The following is an 18,871-nucleotide window of genomic DNA, read 5'->3' as shown; positions in this document are numbered from 1 at the left end:
AGTGTTTTCTAAATTTTTCTTTGGAACTTGAGAACTGACTCATGTCAAATTAAAGTTGCATCAAAACAGAGTCCCTTTGGGCTAAGGATAGGCACCACTTTACTGTCTTGATGTTTATTTTGGAAGTCTGTATCTGTTCATGTGGTATGGTGTTATCTCACAGTTGTAGAACAGAAATACCTGCTGTTTTCAGTTCCTTGAAGAGTTCCATTAAAACGGATCACAAATAGAATTTTAATAAGCTGATGTACGAAAGTGTGGTTTCGCCTCTCCCCCCCGACCCCGCCACTTCAGGGCAGAGGAGTTAAATGCTTTAGCCTGCTTTTTACCCCTGTAATTTCTGCATGGACTAGTCATTGCGTGTTTTTCTTTGTGTTCTTAAGACTTTGTCCTTGCTCCCTTTTACAAGGCAACTTGAGTGCTAGGATTTCCTAAATTGTAAGAACTCGGTTCTGGATGGTTTTGTAATAATTTGGTGATGAGAAGAAACCAGCCCAACTTCTTGATTCATATTTAAATACTTGGGCTGTGCTAAAAAGCCTGTTCTTGTGGTATTATGTATAAATCAACAGGTGAAAGAGTATTTTCTGGGAATCTCTTCTTCTATAGCTTATCTTCACATGTTTGCTCTTGCAAAACATGAGTCATTTCTATTCATCTTTGCTTGGACATCTGTCAGAAATTTGCATAGCCTTATGAATAGTGTTTATTACTGCTGCACAGCCAGCTGGGGAGAGTGCTGGTTTAATGTATGCACATTCTCTACAGGAAAGAGCTGAGTGAAAATGGAGCTATAGAAACACTTTGTTTCTAGTATCACTGTGAACATCTTAAGAATGTAGAACCAAGTATAGAATAACTTATGGAGACCATTTTCCATAACAGTGTTTATTCCTGTTAATAACTCTGCTAAACTTAGCAAAACGTTAGGAACTTAACATCTACGCTTAAAAAAAACAAAATTATGTACTTCATGGAGTCCTAAGTTTCATGGTTTGTGTGATAGCTGTAAGAATCAGTGCTAAAATAATCTGAATACAAACATTTGCATTCATGTTTCTCTCCTTTAGAAATTTGGGAGTTTCATGATTTTGATGCATTTGATCAAGATGATTTCTGTTTTTGAGCTGAACAGTGACCTTTGCCTAAGATGTAGGCAAAGATCTTTCACAGTGTTCCTAATTTGCTGTATTCCTACTGTGGGGGGGAAATGGTAGAAAATAGTATGAATAGTTTAAATTTCATATAAAACTGCCTTAACTGGTCACTTCTGTTGTTATCCTTAAATCAACAACTTTGTATTCTTGTTTTCCCAGCAAAAAATACCTGTAACTTGTGTTACTTTTTCGCAGGGGAAGAGGACAAACTTGCGTAAAACTGGCTCTGAGAGAATTGCACATGGAATGAGGGTGAAATTCAATCCCCTCGCATTGCTTCTGGATTCATCTTTGGAGGGGGAGTTTGACCTTGTGCAGAGAATCATTTATGAGGTACAAATTCTATCTTGTAAGAGAAGGAGTAGCAATCCCAGTTCAAACTGGAAAGTCAAAGCTAAGCTGCTCGGGACTGGGATGAGAGACTACAATAATAGCACACAGCCTAGATCCATCTCTGAGGAGGAAAGAAATCCGAACAGAAATGGCCACTTGGAAGCTCATTTTAGCTATTACATCCACTTTGGATTTTTAGCATCAAGACTGGAAATTTGTAGGATACTTTTTCCATTTCTTATGTAGCATTTCCCTCCTTATCTAGCATGTTAGCAAAGTATTTGACAAGCAAAACTCACCTATTTAACTGTAAACAAAATACATATATGTGGGACTTGTTATAAATGCTTCTACTAAGTTACCAAGATACTATAAATATTTCTCTGATTTTCTTTATGTTCTCACTGTTAAAAGGAGGCTGCAGCCTCACATGTGAATCTTCTTGTGAGATTTGTTACTACTGTAGTTTTCTCCCTGTTGCTTGTATTCTTTATAGAAATATGGCTCAAAATTATATTTCAGAATAAGACAACTAATTTTCCTACATGTAGAGATGTTAATTGAAGAGAGCTTCGTCAGAATGTGAATCTTTCCTTTTTTGATTGAATAGGTTGAAGATCCTAGTATGCCCAATGATGAAGGGATTACTGCACTTCACAACGCTGTGTGTGCCGGGCACACAGAAATAGTTAAGTTCCTGGTACAATTTGGTGTGAACGTGAATGCTGCAGATAGCGATGGATGGTAAGACTTTCTTTAGTTATCTGTGAATGTTCACTGCAGGAGAACTGCTGCTTGGGGGCTGCCACGAATTCCTCTGATGGGAGCGTCAGTGCTGGATTGCCCAGCCAGCTTTTTGCCTGTCATGACAGAAGGCTCCATGAAGCTCTCAGCTCCTGGGGTTGACTCCTGGATTTGACTTCTGCAGCATCAGGGGAGGCCTTCGTAGAAAAAAAGGAGCTTTAGAGTTGTGTTTGCACCTGCAGAGCTGGTGATGTCTTTTCCACAATAGCACAGCAGCAGTTCTCAGTGGGGTGTCATATGAGAACGTACAGAGGAGAAAATAGGCAAATCTGTACTAATATTTCTTCTTCTTTAAAAAAAAAAAAAAAAAAAAAAAAAAAAAGGTGTGTATTTCAGGCCTGGTGGGGTGGATGCAGCTGTCAGGAAATCTCTTATTTCTTTGAGATATTAGGCATATATATATAAGGCAATTTATACATGATGAACTGTTTGCTGAAATTCCCAGTGTCCCCTCCAAGTGCGATAGCGTACAGCTTACACATGCTCTGGGCAGTTTCTAGCAATGCAAACTCTTCTCAATTTTATGTCCAGTACTCAGATAATTAAATAACACCCTCCTGACACACACCCCAAACCAGACTTTTAACTGATACTGGATTACAAATCCTTCTTAAAGGATGCCAGGGGAGCTTGTTGGTTAAAGGGCTATGGGAGGACTGTCGCTTACTGTTGTATTTCTGCCTCTAACAAAAATGCCTAAGGCCCAAGGTTGCGAGTAAAGATGCTTGTCATCCCCCAGCTGTAGTTACTCCAGTTACCTGTACTTGTTTCCCAAGTCAGATCTTGAAGCTCATTGGCTAGGTTGTAAGAGGCATCATGTCGGGAGTATTTCTGAGGTGGTTTCTATTGCAATGATGAATGTTCTTAAAGTTTTGATGGATTAGAAAAGGGTAGTATGACTAGAGATCCATATGGAAACCCAACTTCAGGGCTCCAGGTAACTCCTGCTATCTGTGAAAAACAATTGTTCTTGACAGCCTGGGTTAACCGCTTCTGGTGGGAAGCCTTCAGTGATGCCATACTGATTGCTGGAGGGCATGCATAAAAGTGGTTTGCCCCAAGGAGTCTGTAAGCACTGCTGTGAACAGCAAAAGTCATTTGTCTTCTCTTTCTTCTTGGCCTGCAGGACCCCCTTACACTGTGCAGCATCTTGCAATAACGTGCAGGTGTGCAAGTTCCTGGTGGAGTCTGGTGCAGCTGTATTTGCTATGACCTACAGCGACATGCAAACGGCTGCAGACAAGTGTGAAGAAATGGAGGAAGGCTACACCCAGTGCTCCCAGTTCCTGTATGGTAGGTGATGACAGCTGAGTTCTGGAGCATGCTAGGGACTCACCTGGGACTTTTCAGTATGTTTTTGGATGGGGAGTGGTAACTTGTGCATACTTTTGCCCATGCCTCAAGTTCCTCTTGGAGAGAGAGGGTTTTTAGCCAGCTTGCTGCGAGGGTGAGGTCCATCTGGAACTAGCTTTCATAGCTGCTGAACCTGTAGAGGCGATTTGAGTAATGCAATTTTCCTCTGCACTAAAAACCTTGAAATGAACTGAGCACATGCATCAGGGAATGCATTCGTTTGAGACAATGACTGGGTGAATCTTCCCAGGTAAGTACTACTTTATGCACAGAGGTGGTGTGGATCTCTCAGTAGGCAGTTCACACACGCTACTTAGTGTCTTTAAATGAGGAATGCTTCCTAAGATGAATCTTCAGAATCAGGAAAGGTATTGCCAAGTTTCTGCCTTAACAGAGGTTTGTAAGCACTGAATTTGACTTTTTGGCATTTTTATTCTCTGACATTTATAAAGAAATCCCCCATTTAACTTACTATATGAATAAAATTTAAGGCTACAAGGAAACTTTTTTTTTTTTTAATAGAGAGACTGAATTCTCTCCAGGATATGATGAGTATTAAATCAGTGAGAATATTAGATTATTTTTTTTATGTTTTGTATGTAGTTCTTGCTGCGTAGGCACCTATCAGCTGGACTGTCATCTCTCTGTAAGAGGCTGGAGTAATAGCAGTGAAAATACAGCCTTTTTCTTTTTGTGCAACGTGGGAGGTCTGAGCAGTATGAATTTCTGTAAGCTGCTCAGCCAGCATATTTCAAAGCAGTCTGCCCAGCTGTCCTCACTACGCTTGAAGACTGTATCTCTTGGTGCCAAACATACAGGTTTCCTTAGGAAAGGAGGGAGCCTGTCTGACTAGCACCTGAATCTGTGCACTAAGTCAAGTTCCATCCAGTTTTGTATCCAGACTCCAGTGGTGGTAATCAACAGCAAATGCCCAAGGAATATTATAGGACTAAGTTAAAAATAGTAATACTTAATCAGTTTTTTTGCTGATTATTTATTTATTTTATTATTATTTTTTTTAACACTCTGGCATGAGTCAGACACAGTCATGTGTTTAATGGGCCTTGAGAAATTTCTTTCAGAAATTTGTCTAATTCTTAAATTCATATAAGCAGCCTCCCGTGGGAAGGAAACACATGACTTAACTAGGCACACTGTGAAGAAACACATTCTTTTTGTCTGTGGGGTCTTTTTTGATCTCACTTAAGTCATATATATATATATATATGTGTGTGTGTGTGTGTGTATATAAATATATATATAAAATAAATTATTATGAGATACTTTTCAGTGGGTCTTGAAAGGATTGTAAGGCTTTCGCTTATTGTCATCTTTTCCAAACTGAAACTGTTGAAACTAAGGTACCTCTTGATATTTTGACTGTTTGGCTATCAAATTCTCATATTGCTCCATTAGCACTTAATCTTATTGCTGTGACTATTTCTGGCTGCCTACAGAAATTCATTCACTGGCAAATCTTTCCTGCTGTAAAGGAAATTTGGGATGTGTATCTCTGTTTCTAGAACAGATGTTGCCTTAAAATCTGGCCTGTTGCCTGTAAGATGAAAAACCTGGGTGTACTGCCTAGGAAAGTATTTGAAGCATAGTATTGACTGATTTACCTAATTCCTTTTTGTTGTAAAGAATGAACAACACTGAAAAGCATTAACAAACGCAAGTATGTTTAAATTACCCCACTAGTCTTTTAGCATTGAAATCACAGCTCTGATGTTGCTTAAGTATGTCATCTTATACTTTTCAAGATTTAATGAACTTGTCTTTAAGAACATGTTTTGTACAAACAAAAAACCCAGTAAGATTCACTAATCTAAAATGGACTAATTAGCTAAGAGAAAGTTTGTATAGCAGTTGATTAAAATCCCTTTTTTTTGCTGTCTAGAAGCTGAGGAATGTATACTGAGAGAGTATTTCATCTTTGGCTACAGATGTATATTCAAATTCTAATAAAGAGCAAGTTTTAAATAACACCTGTAAGGAGTGTAGATATACTTGGGGAAAATGACAAGCCAGAGTGTATTGGTAACTTTTTTCACTTAACAGCACCATGGTGATCAACATAAGCAGGCACTGTTGTCTCCTTTTGACAGACAGAGATTACTGGTGAACTAAGGATACAAACCAGTGTTTCTTGCTCATCACTTATGCACAGGAAGCCTGAACACTGGCCTAAAAATCTTACCTTTTTATCAATCGCTGCTCCTCTCGTGTTCATTCACCGTTTACACTGTGTTCAAAGAATAGAAGGTAAGGAAGGACTCTGTTTGCCGTTTGCAAGGATTAACTTCCTAACACCACATATTCTGGGAATGACTTTCAGAGTGATAACAAGGTGCAAAGTGTGACAGGAATTGAGGTATTTTTTCCTGGCTGCTGTCCTATAGGAGTACATCAGCCTTTCCAACCGTCTGATGTCAGGATCCAATTTTTGTATTGAGCTGCTTTTGATTTTAATGTTGCAGGAGTCCAGGAGAAAATGGGGATAATGAACAAAGGAGTGATTTATGGACTCTGGGATTATGAGGCTCAGAATGATGATGAGCTCTCCATGAAAGAGGGAGACTGCATGACAATCCTGCACCGGGAAGATGAAGATGAAATTGAGTGGTGGTGGGCACGGCTGAATGACAAGGAAGGCTACGTACCCCGCAACCTGCTTGGGGTAAGTCCTTATTTCCACAGTTACAGAAAAATACGCTATATGGAGTATTCATAGCATTCTTTTCATGCATCTAGGCTAGGTGCAGTTTCAGAACTCCAAAGGTAGGAGTTGAAGCTCTCCATTTATTCAGTGGAAGGAGCTGGATGCCTTTGGCAGAGTGGGTTAACACCCTCCATTCAGATACTTACCACAGACTATATTAATAGATATGTAAAAAAGCACATATCACCACCTTGCTGTGCATAGATTCTAATTCTAACCTTGCCTCCCTATCTCAGAAAAAAGCTACTTTACTGAATATGATGTGTCTGTAAGGTTCTCCTGAGCATGTAAACAAAACTGGGCTTCATGTCCTTTTAGCAAGTGATATGCTGGCACAGAGGACCTTAAGAACTGAGGCTTGTATTAAGAATGAGTCACTAGTCCCTCCCTGTCCGTATTCTGGGGGTACATAGTGCACCTTGTGCTCTGAGATGGTTTCACATAGAAACTTAAGACAAGCACACTGCAAAATTCTACAGTTATCTTTTTCTAGTATTGAAAAAAGAGATCAGATTGCCAAATTTAACAGAAATTTGACAATGCTTTGGCCTATGCTCTTTAAGTAATATTTTTTCTATGTGTCAAAAGCCTTGAAGTTAGTGGCTTCTCCTTTCCCTCCCCTTTTCTGTATTAGCTTTTTTTTTTTTTAAACAGCTGTGTATAGATAACAGGAGGTATTTTCAATTACTTCCCCATATTTCTCCTCGTGACTGAGTTGCTAGAAAACGGTAGCAGATGGACACATGTATAAAAGCTCCATTAAGATTTTTTTCTACATATCCAGTAACCCTTCTGCAGGAGATAAGAGGTTCTGCCAATGCTAAAGATTAACTGCCTTGAATTTTAGCTGATTGAAGTATGATGCTTGAAAGAGGCCGAACCTTCTTCCTCATACAGATAATCCTTATTCTTAAACTGGTTAGACTTCCAGAGCAACTACATCTAATGCAAAATAAGTTTTCATTTCTGTATCATTTTTAGGCCAGGCCTACCCACAAAGTAATATAAAATTCTCCCTGACATAGTGCTTGCTTAGCTTTTCCTCTCTAAATGTAAACACATGTCAGCCCTGCACACCTGGGTCAGAAACAAAGGCTTATTATTTTTCTGCCCTGGGGCGAATTGTGCATGTGCTGCTTCTTCACCAGCTGGTGTGCTCAGCAGGAGCACAGGTGTGTAAGAACATGAGCAGTGTTTGTGCTTCTGTAATAAAAAAGCACCAGGCAATGCAGGAGAGACGAGGATAGCGACTCATCCTTGTGAGCACAACGCAATCCGAACGGAACCTCTGGGAAAACCACCCAAACCCAGCACTAACTGCTACACGCTTGTGGCTGTTTAGTCTTGGTTGTATTGCTACCTAAGCATGCCATGGTTATTCTCAAAAGCAGCTACTAGACTTCTAATATAGCAGCTGAAATCCAGGCCAAGATGTTCAGCCCAGAGAAGAATGTTTGGTAGTTTAACATAGTCTTATATTAAGTTGTATTTTTATCACAGCTGCTTTATTCTTTTGCAGTTAGGTGCACTGAATAAAACTAAGGAAGAAATCATCTGCATCAGTACTCTACCCTTCTCCCTGGTTCACCAACTTCCTAGGCTGTGCAGGAACTCTAGAAGTGAATGCAAACATGATACTATTGTCAAAATACTGACTTCCTAATACCAAGTGAAGCACTAGCAGGTGTTATCAGGTGTAATGTCCTGCCTCCATCTCTGCTGGTGGTGCAATCGCAGTCAGCAGGCTGAGGACAGGTCTTGCAGGTGAAGCTTCTGGCATTCTCTTAATCGTTAGCTGAGTAGGAGAAAGAAGTCTAGTGTCCATTTGAATGGAGAATGTCTTCAAGGGTGTCTTTAAGGAGAAAACTACCTGAAAAAGGCTGGGATGTAGTATAGATGCACACTGCAGTTTAGAACATGGAGGAGCTAAGCTTTCTAACTGTGTGAAGTGCAGCCTTCTCCTTCCGTATGCCAAGAGCCCTAGTTTGCAGAGCTGGACTTGTTCTGGGGGTCACTGGCGAGTGGAAGGTAACAGCTCCCCAAGAGTCTCGGCACTGCCGCGTGCAGCGCTGTGCCCAGCCCAGCGGCACCCTGCAGCAGGGGCTCAGGTAGCCGGTGCCTTGGCGCATGCAGCCAGCCAGCGCGTGGGAACGGCACACAGCTTGGGGCCAGGGGGTGGAGGCTACTGAGATACTGCCCGGCCGTTACGTGAATTTACAGGCCCTCCACTAATACACAGCTCCTGTAGTTCCATGGTCCTTAGGCAGCCAGATTCTCAGCTTGCCCAAAGCTGTAGATCTATAAATGCTGTTATGCACTGAGAGATAGAAAGCAAAACAGAATTTAGCACCTCCCTATTTCCATTTATAAATCAGGGGAAAAATCCCATAGTTCATTGAACACAGAAGTCTCTTGATTTACAAAACCACCTACTTTCCCTAGCCCACCCAGATGGGTCAAGTTGAAGGTTCTCTGTTACTTGTTTTTCAGTGCCTTCCTTTTGCTGTAACTGTATTTTTGTATTTACACAGTTAGTACCTTTAAGCTTGCCCAAAGAATGCTAAATCTACTTTTGGTAGTGCTCTGAGTGTTTCTTTTTTATGAGCATGCTTTGCCACTAAAAATTATATTAGAATTGTATCACCAAAAAGAGTATAAAGAAAAAGTACCATTTTAAGCACTAAAATTTTAAATCTCTTTTCTGTTTTACCCCCAGCTGTATCCAAGGATTAAACCTAGACAAAGAAGCTTGGCATGAACTAGTACAGAAGCCAGACTCTTGAAGTACTAATCATGGATGACTTAAAAAAAAAAAAAAAAAAATTGTGTTGGTTCCAGTATCATGAGACTTATTTCAATGACAATGTAATTTGAAAGCTATGAAGAATGTGCTTTGAAAACAAATGAAGGATTGATGCATTAGCAAATGGAAACGGGCATTCTACAAGATGAAATAGTGGTTACAAGCAAATGAAACTCTGCTACCTTTGGTCTAAGCAAGCCTAATGTTCAGGTACCCACTCTGATTTTTTTCAAGCATGGCAGAAAAGAATTTCACATTTTTCTGCAATAAATACAAGGACCCTTTCAATTTACCTTTGAAGGAGTCGGCATGAAACAGATGACTGGCTTTGTCCACATTTTTCCTGAGGCTTTTTCCAGACAGGAGAAACTAAAGTCATCTAAAGTACGTGCACAGCACCCAAATGTTTTTGCTATGAGCAGAACATTTGTTAAAGTAGCTAAGTTGTAATGCATCTAAACAGTAAGAAACATGTGACCAATGCATTGAGCAATAACTTTTAAAATGCTGTAGCATCTTAGGAATTCCATGTATTCAAAATATTATGTGCTATATACCAGACAATGTAGTTTTAGACTCCTCTTTTTACAAAGAGCCTCCTGTATTTATTGTCTTTTGTACTTTGAAAACTAAGTGTAGAAACTCTCTGTAGTCCTGACAGCTTGTTTTTATTTGACTGTGATACCATTAAACTTTTTTTCCTCGTAAGCCTTAACTCCTGGGTATTTTAGTGTCAAGCTTTTATGTTAGACCATCTGACAATGTTAACAATGCAAGGTACCATTCTGTTATGGGAACGTTCAGTTACTTACTGTATTGAAGGGGGGAGGAGGCTTGACTTTCTGCATTTAAAACTTAGCCGTTATCTGTTAGTTGCATGTATCTTTTGTTAACCTTAGAAGCTGGGGGACACATGTAAGAATAAAGACTTGGTACAAGTATTTTTGAAATAAAACCTTTCCCATAGAACTATCCTTTGTATCTATCTGCTCAGGAGTAATCGTTGGCCAAGGAGTATTACTTAGGATCAAATCTTTCCTTGAGGGAAAGGAATTTTTGTAAAGCTCCTCTCTACATCACCTTCAGGCTCATGTTCACTGCTTTCTGAAAATGCACCCATAAATACAGGAAATTGTTAGTAGGAAAGAGGACACAGTTCCTCAAGTGGACAAGATTAAGTCAGCTGTAGTGAGAAGTCTCTGAAGCAGTGGTCTGCCACTGTTCACAGCCTCATAATTTTAATAGGTAGAATACAGGGTATAGACTATTGATCAACATTCTTGGGAAAATTCACCCTCCCTACCCTTAGCCTTCTAAAGCATCAGGCTGCCTATCATTTCAGTAACCAACATCCAACCAGAACATCTGTCAGTGCCTCACCATTTTGGATCCAGAATGTTGTTTCTCCCTTAGAAGGAGACTTATTTTCTTCCTGACAACTGAAGTTCTGCATATATGCTGTGAGAACCCATCTCAAAGAAGCACATGCCTATTTTGAGAAGGAGTAAGGGTCTTGCAAACTTTATGTATATGAAAACACAGCACTGGAAGTAATTTCTTGCATTTCAAAGGAACATAAGATGCAGGAAATTAAGAATGTGTGTGAGTGCAGGCTTTCTCTTAAAGACTCTGGGTGCCAACAGCCTCCTGCCATAGGGACCTCAATGGGCAGGATGGAAAGACTTGTCCTCAGTTTGGTCACACCAGTACTTCAAAGACTATTTAACCTGAATAATGTTAGGACTTGACTGCAAACGTAAGAGATGATGTATATCTAACCTAAACACCAGTGTTCAAGATGTGCAACACCATCCCTTTTCTAGTTGCAGATACACAGGACCAAGCAGAAGTTAAACGTGCTGTTATTCAGAAAGCACTTAATGAACCAGACTGTCAGTCTATAAGCAGCTTTTTTTTTTTTCCCCTCAGAAGTCATATAGCATATAATAAATATGAAGATACTAGCAAAGCAGTATTTTCAAAAGTTACATTGAGGATTTACTAAATTAAAGCTTTTGGACAGAGGCTATATACTAGCAGATAAAGACTGTCCTATCTAAAATAAGGCTGCAGATTCTTCAGTTGTTGAATTAGAACTCTGATTCCTTCTAGTAACTGTTAGAAGTCACCATTCATAATTTAAGGCACATCCACTATTTTTTTCCCAGTACGTTGCATGATTATCCTCACATGATTGTGATCTTTTTTTGAGACGTCTTCAGCTGATGTCAGTGTTTCAAATGATAGTAAAGCACAGCCACTATATATGACAAAGACACAGAAAAAGAGAACATGGGCCAAGGTTAAGTTTAGCAAAAATACCTGTTGCAACTATGCGCATTTCTATTTCTAGCATGAGGAGGAAAGTCTAAGTATTCTTAAAGAAAGTAATTTTGGATGATATTTCCTGAACTATTTAAATTTATACCTCATTTAAGTTAAGGCCACAAATGCATAAGAACTTTGGAATGATCTGCATGTTCACAGAAACACAGAATGGTTGAGGTTGGAAGGGACCTCTGGAGATCATCTAGTCCAACCCCCTGCTCAAGCAGGGTCACCTAGAGCACATTGCACAGGATCACATCCAGGTGTGTTTTGACTATCTCCAGAGAAGGAGACTCCACAACCTCTCTGGGCAACCTGTTCCTCCATTACATCCTGAAGGAAATAATAACTTATGTTCATGTAACAGGTGAATCAAAAACATGTAGGAGGCTCGTTTCCTTCTAGCTGAGTTGTTGCCACAGGGCACACACGGTGACCTTTTTTGAGTCAATACCATACATACAATTCTCCCTGTTATTGATAGAAAAAGTGGGGAAGAGGCCTGCATAGGTTTCAACCCAAATTACTGCAAGTAAACTATAAGAGGCTTCTGGTTAAAGTAACTTATTTAGCTTGTTAGAGAGTAAGATTTGATGTAGGAACATTTTAAAAAAAAGGGTAACCTTTCTTAAAGCTGCATATAAATACACGAGCTACTTAAAACCATAATATGTGTGAACACATATACAACCAGCCCCAAGCAGTCAGACTGGAGTAGGACAGTCCCTGCTGTTGCCCCCACCCCACCCAGAGAACAGGCTTTTTAGATCTAAATCAACTTACGGTAACGAGGTTCAATTCTATTTCTCCAGTTTTCTCAGTATCCAGTTTTCTAAACATTTCTGTGGTATGAGACAAATCACAGGTGAGGATGAATACAGGAACTAATTAGAAAGATGTGCTCTTGTGCTTCAGATCAAAAAGGAATTTCCTCCCAGATTCTAAGTTAATGAAAGTGGTCTACATCCAAACAGAATGGGACAACTGTAAACATTGGGAAAAATGTATATCCACATATAGGAAAAGCCTTGTAACTGCGCTAGTGTACAAGAACTACTTGCCAAAGGGACTGCGTGTATTTTAATGGTCCCATCTGTAATATTAGAAGTATTTCTCAGACCATTTAGAAAAAAAAAGTTCTTTTTTAACTCAACATTTGTTTGCATGAAAGACTCTGGCTTCGCTCCAGCAGTCTGATGTAGAAGGCTGATTTCTAGGAGTAGGGCACAGACTGGGTTGCAGGATTTTTACTTCAGTTTTGAAGCGACTTTGGTACCAGTACAGTTTCCCACACTGTATTTGAAAACACAAAGCTACAGCATGTGCTTCGTTATTAAGTGTGTACTCACTGAACAAAGTTTCCAGCCGAATCAGACACCGGACAAAGTTATCAAAATCAATGATGAGCTCTTCGTCAGCAAAACGAGCCACAATGACTTGAAGTAACTGGCAGTTCAACTTGAACCCTAAAATAAAATACCAAGGATTAAAACAAACAAACAAAACACCCCAAACCCACAAAAAAACCGCACCAAAACCCGTCTCTAAAGAAAACTGTAAACAGGTCCCTTGTTTGAGATGCTTTTAGTGTGCCTGTATGGCAAGACATTGCTACGTAAAGACGAGTCCAGGCGAAGCATACAGAATAAACGGAGATCTTTCTGGTACAGGTACACAATATTCTTCAGCTTAAAAGTTACAGTCTGAATTCCTAGAGCCTCTGCAAAGGGAAATTTGATTCCTGAAAGCACTGATCTAGGTAAAGAGGTCTGAAATGATTATAAAGGAGGCCAGGGAGCATGTATCGCTAGCTTGAAATTGATAAAATCATAAAAAGACACAACAAGACAAAACCTGCTGTTTCCAGTGCTCTCCTCATCTCATATGAGTTCATGGTACCGGATCGATCCACATCAATTTCTCTGTAAATTTTCTGCAGAACACAAAAACCACAGTCAAACTGGTCAATAATTCAGAGCTTCAGTCAGCTTCAGCTGAAGTTTTGGCTTCAGTCAGAAGTCAAATATTTCAAAATGCAGCCTGCACTTTGCTCAGGGACGTTCAAAACGTTTGTCAGAAGGACTGCGCACGTACATCCCCGAGTTCATCTAAAAGCAGCTTTAGAAACACCCAAATGTTTCAATGAGGCAGCCAGACTGGATAAAGACTCTGGAGAGTTTCTTCAATGCCCATGTACAACTGCAGCACCACTAACAAAGCCAGCAGGAAGCCCTACGCTAAACATGCACTGCAAAGTGGGAAGGCTAAATGTTTTAGGGGGTGAGCAAACAAAACCCCCCAAACCCTCAGAGCGCGAGCCAGGAAGAGAGGCAGCTGTTCCTACAGTCCTCTACCAGGCATTTGATGGACAAGCTGTCACACATGTTGGCTCTGAGGAGTAAAACCTTGGGGACTGAGGACACAAACGCATCACGAGCTAAAGCGAGTCCCTGGTTCTGCAAGTCCCCAGTTGTGTCCATGTTTTTTGGGAAGTCTGATTGCCACCCAGCTCTTAGTCAGCATGGTCTCAGGCAGACAGCATGGAGCTGCCAAGTAAAACACGAAAGAAAATAACCTGATTTTTATCACCTGCCACCTCAGGTAGATGGATTTGGTTTGGGAGGATTTTTTGGTTGTATTGTTAGTTTCACTATTTGATTGATTAGCATTGCTCAGGTTCAACTAGGACAAATGTGGGAGTTAAATAACGCAGGTTTTACTGTATACATTTGACTGCTGTCCTTGTGTTTCCCTTTCCCTTCTGTCCTTACCTTGTGAAACGCTGTGGGCATCACTAGCAGCTGAGGGCCCCTGTCTCCCTCAGAATAAAAGATGCTTACTGAACTTTTTTTTCCCCCTCCAACTGAATAAAATACAGTTTTCAGTGATCATATACAAAAGGTGCTGCATACAGAAATTGGCACCCATACTCTCTAATATCTATATATTGTATGAAACAAATCAATCTACAACCACCTCTATGTTATGGTATGTTCTCTCAAAAAGGCTGCCTCTTACCTGGTATTTCTGAATCTTTGTCCAGAGCGTGTGGAATTCCTTCAGTCCCAGTTTACCGCTCCCATCATTCTTGTTTGAGTTAAGGTAATCTCTTTAGAAGGAAGAAAAAGTGTTTCCCCCCCACCTCCTTTGCTAGGTTTACGCAGAGCGGCAGTGTTGACTTAAAAAGTTACAGAGTCACAGTTCTTCTGATTAATCACAGAATCACAGAATGGTTGAGGTTGGAAGGGACCTCTGGAGATCATCTAGTCCAACCCCCCTGCTCAAGCAGGGTCACCTAGAGCACCTTGCACAGGATCGCGTCCAGGCGTGTTTTGACTATCTCCAGAGAAGGAGACTCCACAACCTCTCTGGGCAACCTGTTCCAGTGCTCTGTCACCCTCACAGTGAAGAAGTTTTTCCTCATGTTCAGATGGAACTGTCCATGTTTCAGTTTGTGCCTGTTGCCTCGTGTCCTGTCACTGGGCACCACTGAAAAGAGTCTGGTCCCATCCTCTTGACACCCTCCCTTAAGATATTTGTACACATTAATAAGATCCCCTCTCAGCCTTCTCTTCTCCAGGCTAAACAGGCCCAGCTCTCTCAGCCTTTCCTCATAAGAGAGATGCTCCAGGTCCCCTAATCATCTCTGTAGCCCTTCGCTGGACTTGCTCCAGTAGTGCCACATCCCTCTTGTACTGGGGAGCCCAGAACTGGACGCAGTACTCCAGATGTGGCCTCAGCAGGGCTGAGTAGAGGGGGAGGATCACCTCCCTCCACCTGCTGGCAACACTCTTCCTCACAAATTGCAAATTGCAATTAAAGAAAAGGATGCAAGTCGTCGATGAAGCTTGTTTCTCTCAAACTCATCCTGTTGAATACACAACTGTTCTACAAGATTTCCTTTTGTGCTTTAATTTCTAAACCAATAAGATGAGACTGACTGATTCATTTAAACAGAGATTAGTTCCCCAAACTTTCTGCTCCTCTGTGGCTTTTCTTTACCTTTTGTAATACATGCATAAAAGAGCAGAGATGATGCCATTTTGTTCTGCATAGGTAGTTCAGTACAGTTATAGGAGCATGAGTTGTAAGTCTGGACTGTAAAACAGGAGGAAGCCACAAGCAAGCCTGCTATTTACAGAATTTTAAGCTCTTGAACAAACAGTTACCAAAAGAAACCTGTCATTGCATCTCTCCCCAAAACTGCTGGAGTGCCCCTAGGGACTGCCACATTTTACATCAAATTATAGCAGAGCTTCATCTTCTTTTAGTAATTTTTCCTTTTTCTGACTATGCAATTCAACTCCCACTTCACGGACAAACTGAACACAACTATTCTTAGACTCGAATCCCTCATCCTACACTTTTGCCCTTATTCTTTGTAGTAGCAGCTCCAAAAAACCAGCATACTGCCTAGCTTCCTGCTGCTTGCTTGCCTTATTTTCTAAGTCCTTACGGCTTTAAAATGCCCTTACCAAAACCAGCCATTGTAGAACAGGAAAAAAAAAAGCAAAAAAAAACCAACCCAGGTCCGTGCACCCAGATGTGCACATTCAAATTCCCTCAGTCAAGGCTATCTGCGCCACGCACTGCGAGCCAGTGCCTTTCCCCAGCACCACCGTCACTGTCACCAGCTAAACCAGAACCCGCAGCAGTGGGGAAGACTTTAAAGCAGATGATCCTCTCTGAAGACGGACTTTCCCCACCGCCTGAGAAAAAGCGGCTGCCACAGTCATCAGCAAAAGCAAGGGCTACCATTTCCATGCAGGGGAACCCGGGTAAATCCAGCTTCCTCCCCTTAGGAGTCACTAATACATCGGTATGGACCTGCCACTAGAAAGGCAGCAGCTCACCTACTTTAGCACAGGCAGAAGAATATTGCCTAGGAGCAGCCTTAAAGGATACATCTAACAGATCAACCATTATTTTGCATGTCTCAATACTAAAGCCATCCGATTTAATATCCTGGCCTGTAAAGAAAGAGCAAAAGACAGGATTATTGCTGCATGCTCTACCACAGCACCTTCCTGAATAGCTTGGGTTCTTGTTTTGCACAAGAGAGACACGGCACTGAAGCAGGCAAACAGGCCACTAGTCACCTGCCTCCCTGTGATTTCCGGACAATGGAATCTAGGGTGAAAGTTAGCTGGGATGTTTCCCCAAGTAAACACCCCAATCAGTCTGGTTTGCACGTGTGCTACAGAAGCACAGAGAGAGATCAAGCACCTCTTGTCTGCCAGCAAAGACAAGGGTGGACTTTTGTGGACAAGGTGAACGTCTGAGCCCCTGTGGCAGTCAACAGGAGACAGCTTCATGCAGGGGAAGAACATCAAATCAAGCCTGGTTACAAATAATACACAACTGTTAACTGGCTGGTGCACACAGCCAGGCAGCCAGGACTGTACTGTATCTCTAAGATTTCATTGTGGAAATTAAGGAAACTTATTTCTCCAAGCTCAAGCACTGTTTAATGGAAGGGAAAATAATCCAGCAACAAGCTCTGAATGACTTCACAGAAAAACTCAGGGAAGCCCAGAGATTTAAAGTTTCTCCTCCTTGTCAGGGATACCCCAGACCACTGACTGGTGCAGGTTGCTGCAGCTCCCCCCTCTCCAGGGGACGAGGCGGATGCACAGGCGGACTCTGCAGCTGTGCAAGTCGTGATGCTAACTCCAGCTCCCGAGGAACACACAACAGTAGGATGCCTGGTGACCGTCCCTCGCAGAGTACTGTTAGTAGGCTCCCATGAGGGGGCCGTTGCTTACAGTTTGCAGAAATGGCAGCAGCCAGTTTGTCTGATAACCTGAGTGCCAACTTATCATTTAATGTTTCATGTCAGGTTTGAATCCTGAATCATTCAATACTGAAGTAGCAATACCCTCCCTTGTTCATTATCGAACATTAATCACACCAGTCCCTCTTCATGTCCCAGGATATCAGGCATCCATTTTTACCAGGAATCCATATGCACCCTGCCAAAGCACACGTCCTGTAAAACATGCCTTTGGCTCAGGCACAGCCCAAGCGTTTCTGCAGCCCCCTGAAGGAGCAGAGTACGGGCCCTTGGCAATACAGAGAGGGCAAGCTGCAGGTCTGGAGCAGAGGCCAGGGATCTGACCCTGCATAAGTTAGTGGTGTGCTCTGTGCTCTTGGGGTCCCACCTGTAACCTGCTAGGGGCCAAGTGAAAGACAGCTGGAGGAAGGTACTTACGTCTAGCCATGATTTTATTCAAGATACTGCGCAGTTCGAAGGCGGAGATCTCCGCATCCTGTGGAAAAGGGGAAAATAAAATCAAAGTTCGGTAACTGGGGGTGCAGACACCATCTCCTAAGCAGCCTTTAGACTCCTTCGGGTGAGTTTGCCAAATCTGAGTATCCCCTAGGAGCTTCTGTCAATGCCTTGTATTGCAGGCTATATGGTGCAGGCCATACCTTACTTGCAAGTCCTGCCTTTCTACCACACCTTCTGGGAGAAACACTTGCACCTGCACAGAGGCCAGTCCGGATGCCCCTGGCCTGCCCACTGCCCCCACAAAGCAGGCAGGAGCTCTCAGCATGTGGTTACGGAAACGCAGGCTGTAAGCTCGTCCAGCAGCAGCAGCTGCCCAGCGAGGTTTCACTCCGCTCCCGTGGCGGTGCGCTACCGGGGCTGCGGTACATTCCCCCGAGCGCAGCCGAGATAAGCCTAGGGAGGAGAGGCAACCCAGCCTGCTGTTGCCGCAGAGGGGAACCCGCGCGCCTCGGTGTGCGCACAGACCACCTGCGCTGCCTCTGGGACACCCCTGCAGAGATGAACGTCAAGTCTGGAGTTCAAAGAGAACGGAGATTGCTTGCCAGAGGCTCCAAGAAGTCCAGAGTATAAGTAGATGGCTAACTACACAGATGTCTGCATGCACAGCTACACACATGTGTTTGAAATCTGACTCAGCACAGGAATTAAACTGCATGTGAGGCAAGGGACCTCTCTGATCCACTCGCCTGTGCTACCAGTAAGACATAACAAAAAATACTCACGCTTCCTGCTAGCTGTCCAAAGAGCTTTTTAAAGCTGGGTTCAATGTCATCTTCACTGATCTCAGCCTACAAAAGAGAAAGGCAGAATACTGAAAGCCGGAACTTTTCTGACAGAGAAGTATTTAATGCATATCCTTGCCTCTAGTAAAACAGTGCGATTTAAATTGCAAAGTTGAAGGTACACAGTAATTTTGCTTTGATTATAATCGGTTTTATTTTCAGGGCTGCTCAAAATGCTGGTGCTGCAAACACTGCAGGAATTAAGATTTTTTTCTAATGACTTTTACTTAAAAAGAGAAATAAAAAGAAATAAAAATCAAATATCAAATTAAGTCTTTATTTTATCCAAAAAAAACC

The 18,871-nt window shown here is 41.8% G+C and overlaps 2 protein-coding genes across 2 annotated transcripts in view; one reads left to right on the top strand and one right to left on the bottom strand.

Annotated features, from left to right (window-relative positions):
• The window catches only part of TP53BP2 (tumor protein p53 binding protein 2), a 48,370-nt gene extending 38,490 nt beyond the window's left edge, over positions 1–9,880 (top strand). Inside the window, exons 14-18 of the mRNA XM_067292909.1 lie at positions 1,353–1,490; positions 2,101–2,234; positions 3,421–3,587; positions 6,128–6,327; positions 9,086–9,880. Of these exons, the coding sequence (XP_067149010.1) occupies positions 1,353–1,490; positions 2,101–2,234; positions 3,421–3,587; positions 6,128–6,327; positions 9,086–9,127 (681 nt within the window). The 3' untranslated portion in view covers positions 9,128–9,880. The remainder of the gene's footprint in view (positions 1–1,352; positions 1,491–2,100; positions 2,235–3,420; positions 3,588–6,127; positions 6,328–9,085) is intronic.
• A 1,136-nt stretch (positions 9,881–11,016) lies between these two features.
• Positions 11,017–18,871, bottom strand: part of LOC106482724 (calpain-2 catalytic subunit) — a 28,494-nt gene continuing 20,639 nt past the window's right edge. The window contains exons 14-21 of the mRNA XM_067292910.1: positions 18,515–18,580; positions 17,712–17,769; positions 16,406–16,470; positions 14,519–14,587; positions 13,355–13,433; positions 12,850–12,966; positions 12,284–12,342; positions 11,017–11,432 (exon numbers count right to left, since the gene is read on the bottom strand). Of these exons, the coding sequence (XP_067149011.1) occupies positions 11,409–11,432; positions 12,284–12,342; positions 12,850–12,966; positions 13,355–13,433; positions 14,519–14,587; positions 16,406–16,470; positions 17,712–17,769; positions 18,515–18,580 (537 nt within the window). The 3' untranslated portion in view covers positions 11,017–11,408. The remainder of the gene's footprint in view (positions 11,433–12,283; positions 12,343–12,849; positions 12,967–13,354; positions 13,434–14,518; positions 14,588–16,405; positions 16,471–17,711; positions 17,770–18,514; positions 18,581–18,871) is intronic.

The sequence above is a fragment of the Apteryx mantelli genome, chromosome 3 (genome assembly GCF_036417845.1).
Source record: "Apteryx mantelli isolate bAptMan1 chromosome 3, bAptMan1.hap1, whole genome shotgun sequence".
Classification (NCBI taxonomy): Eukaryota; Metazoa; Chordata; class Aves; order Apterygiformes; family Apterygidae; genus Apteryx; species Apteryx mantelli.
The sequence above is the reverse complement of the archived record's forward strand: the minus strand, read 5'-3'. Positions and strand labels throughout refer to the sequence as shown.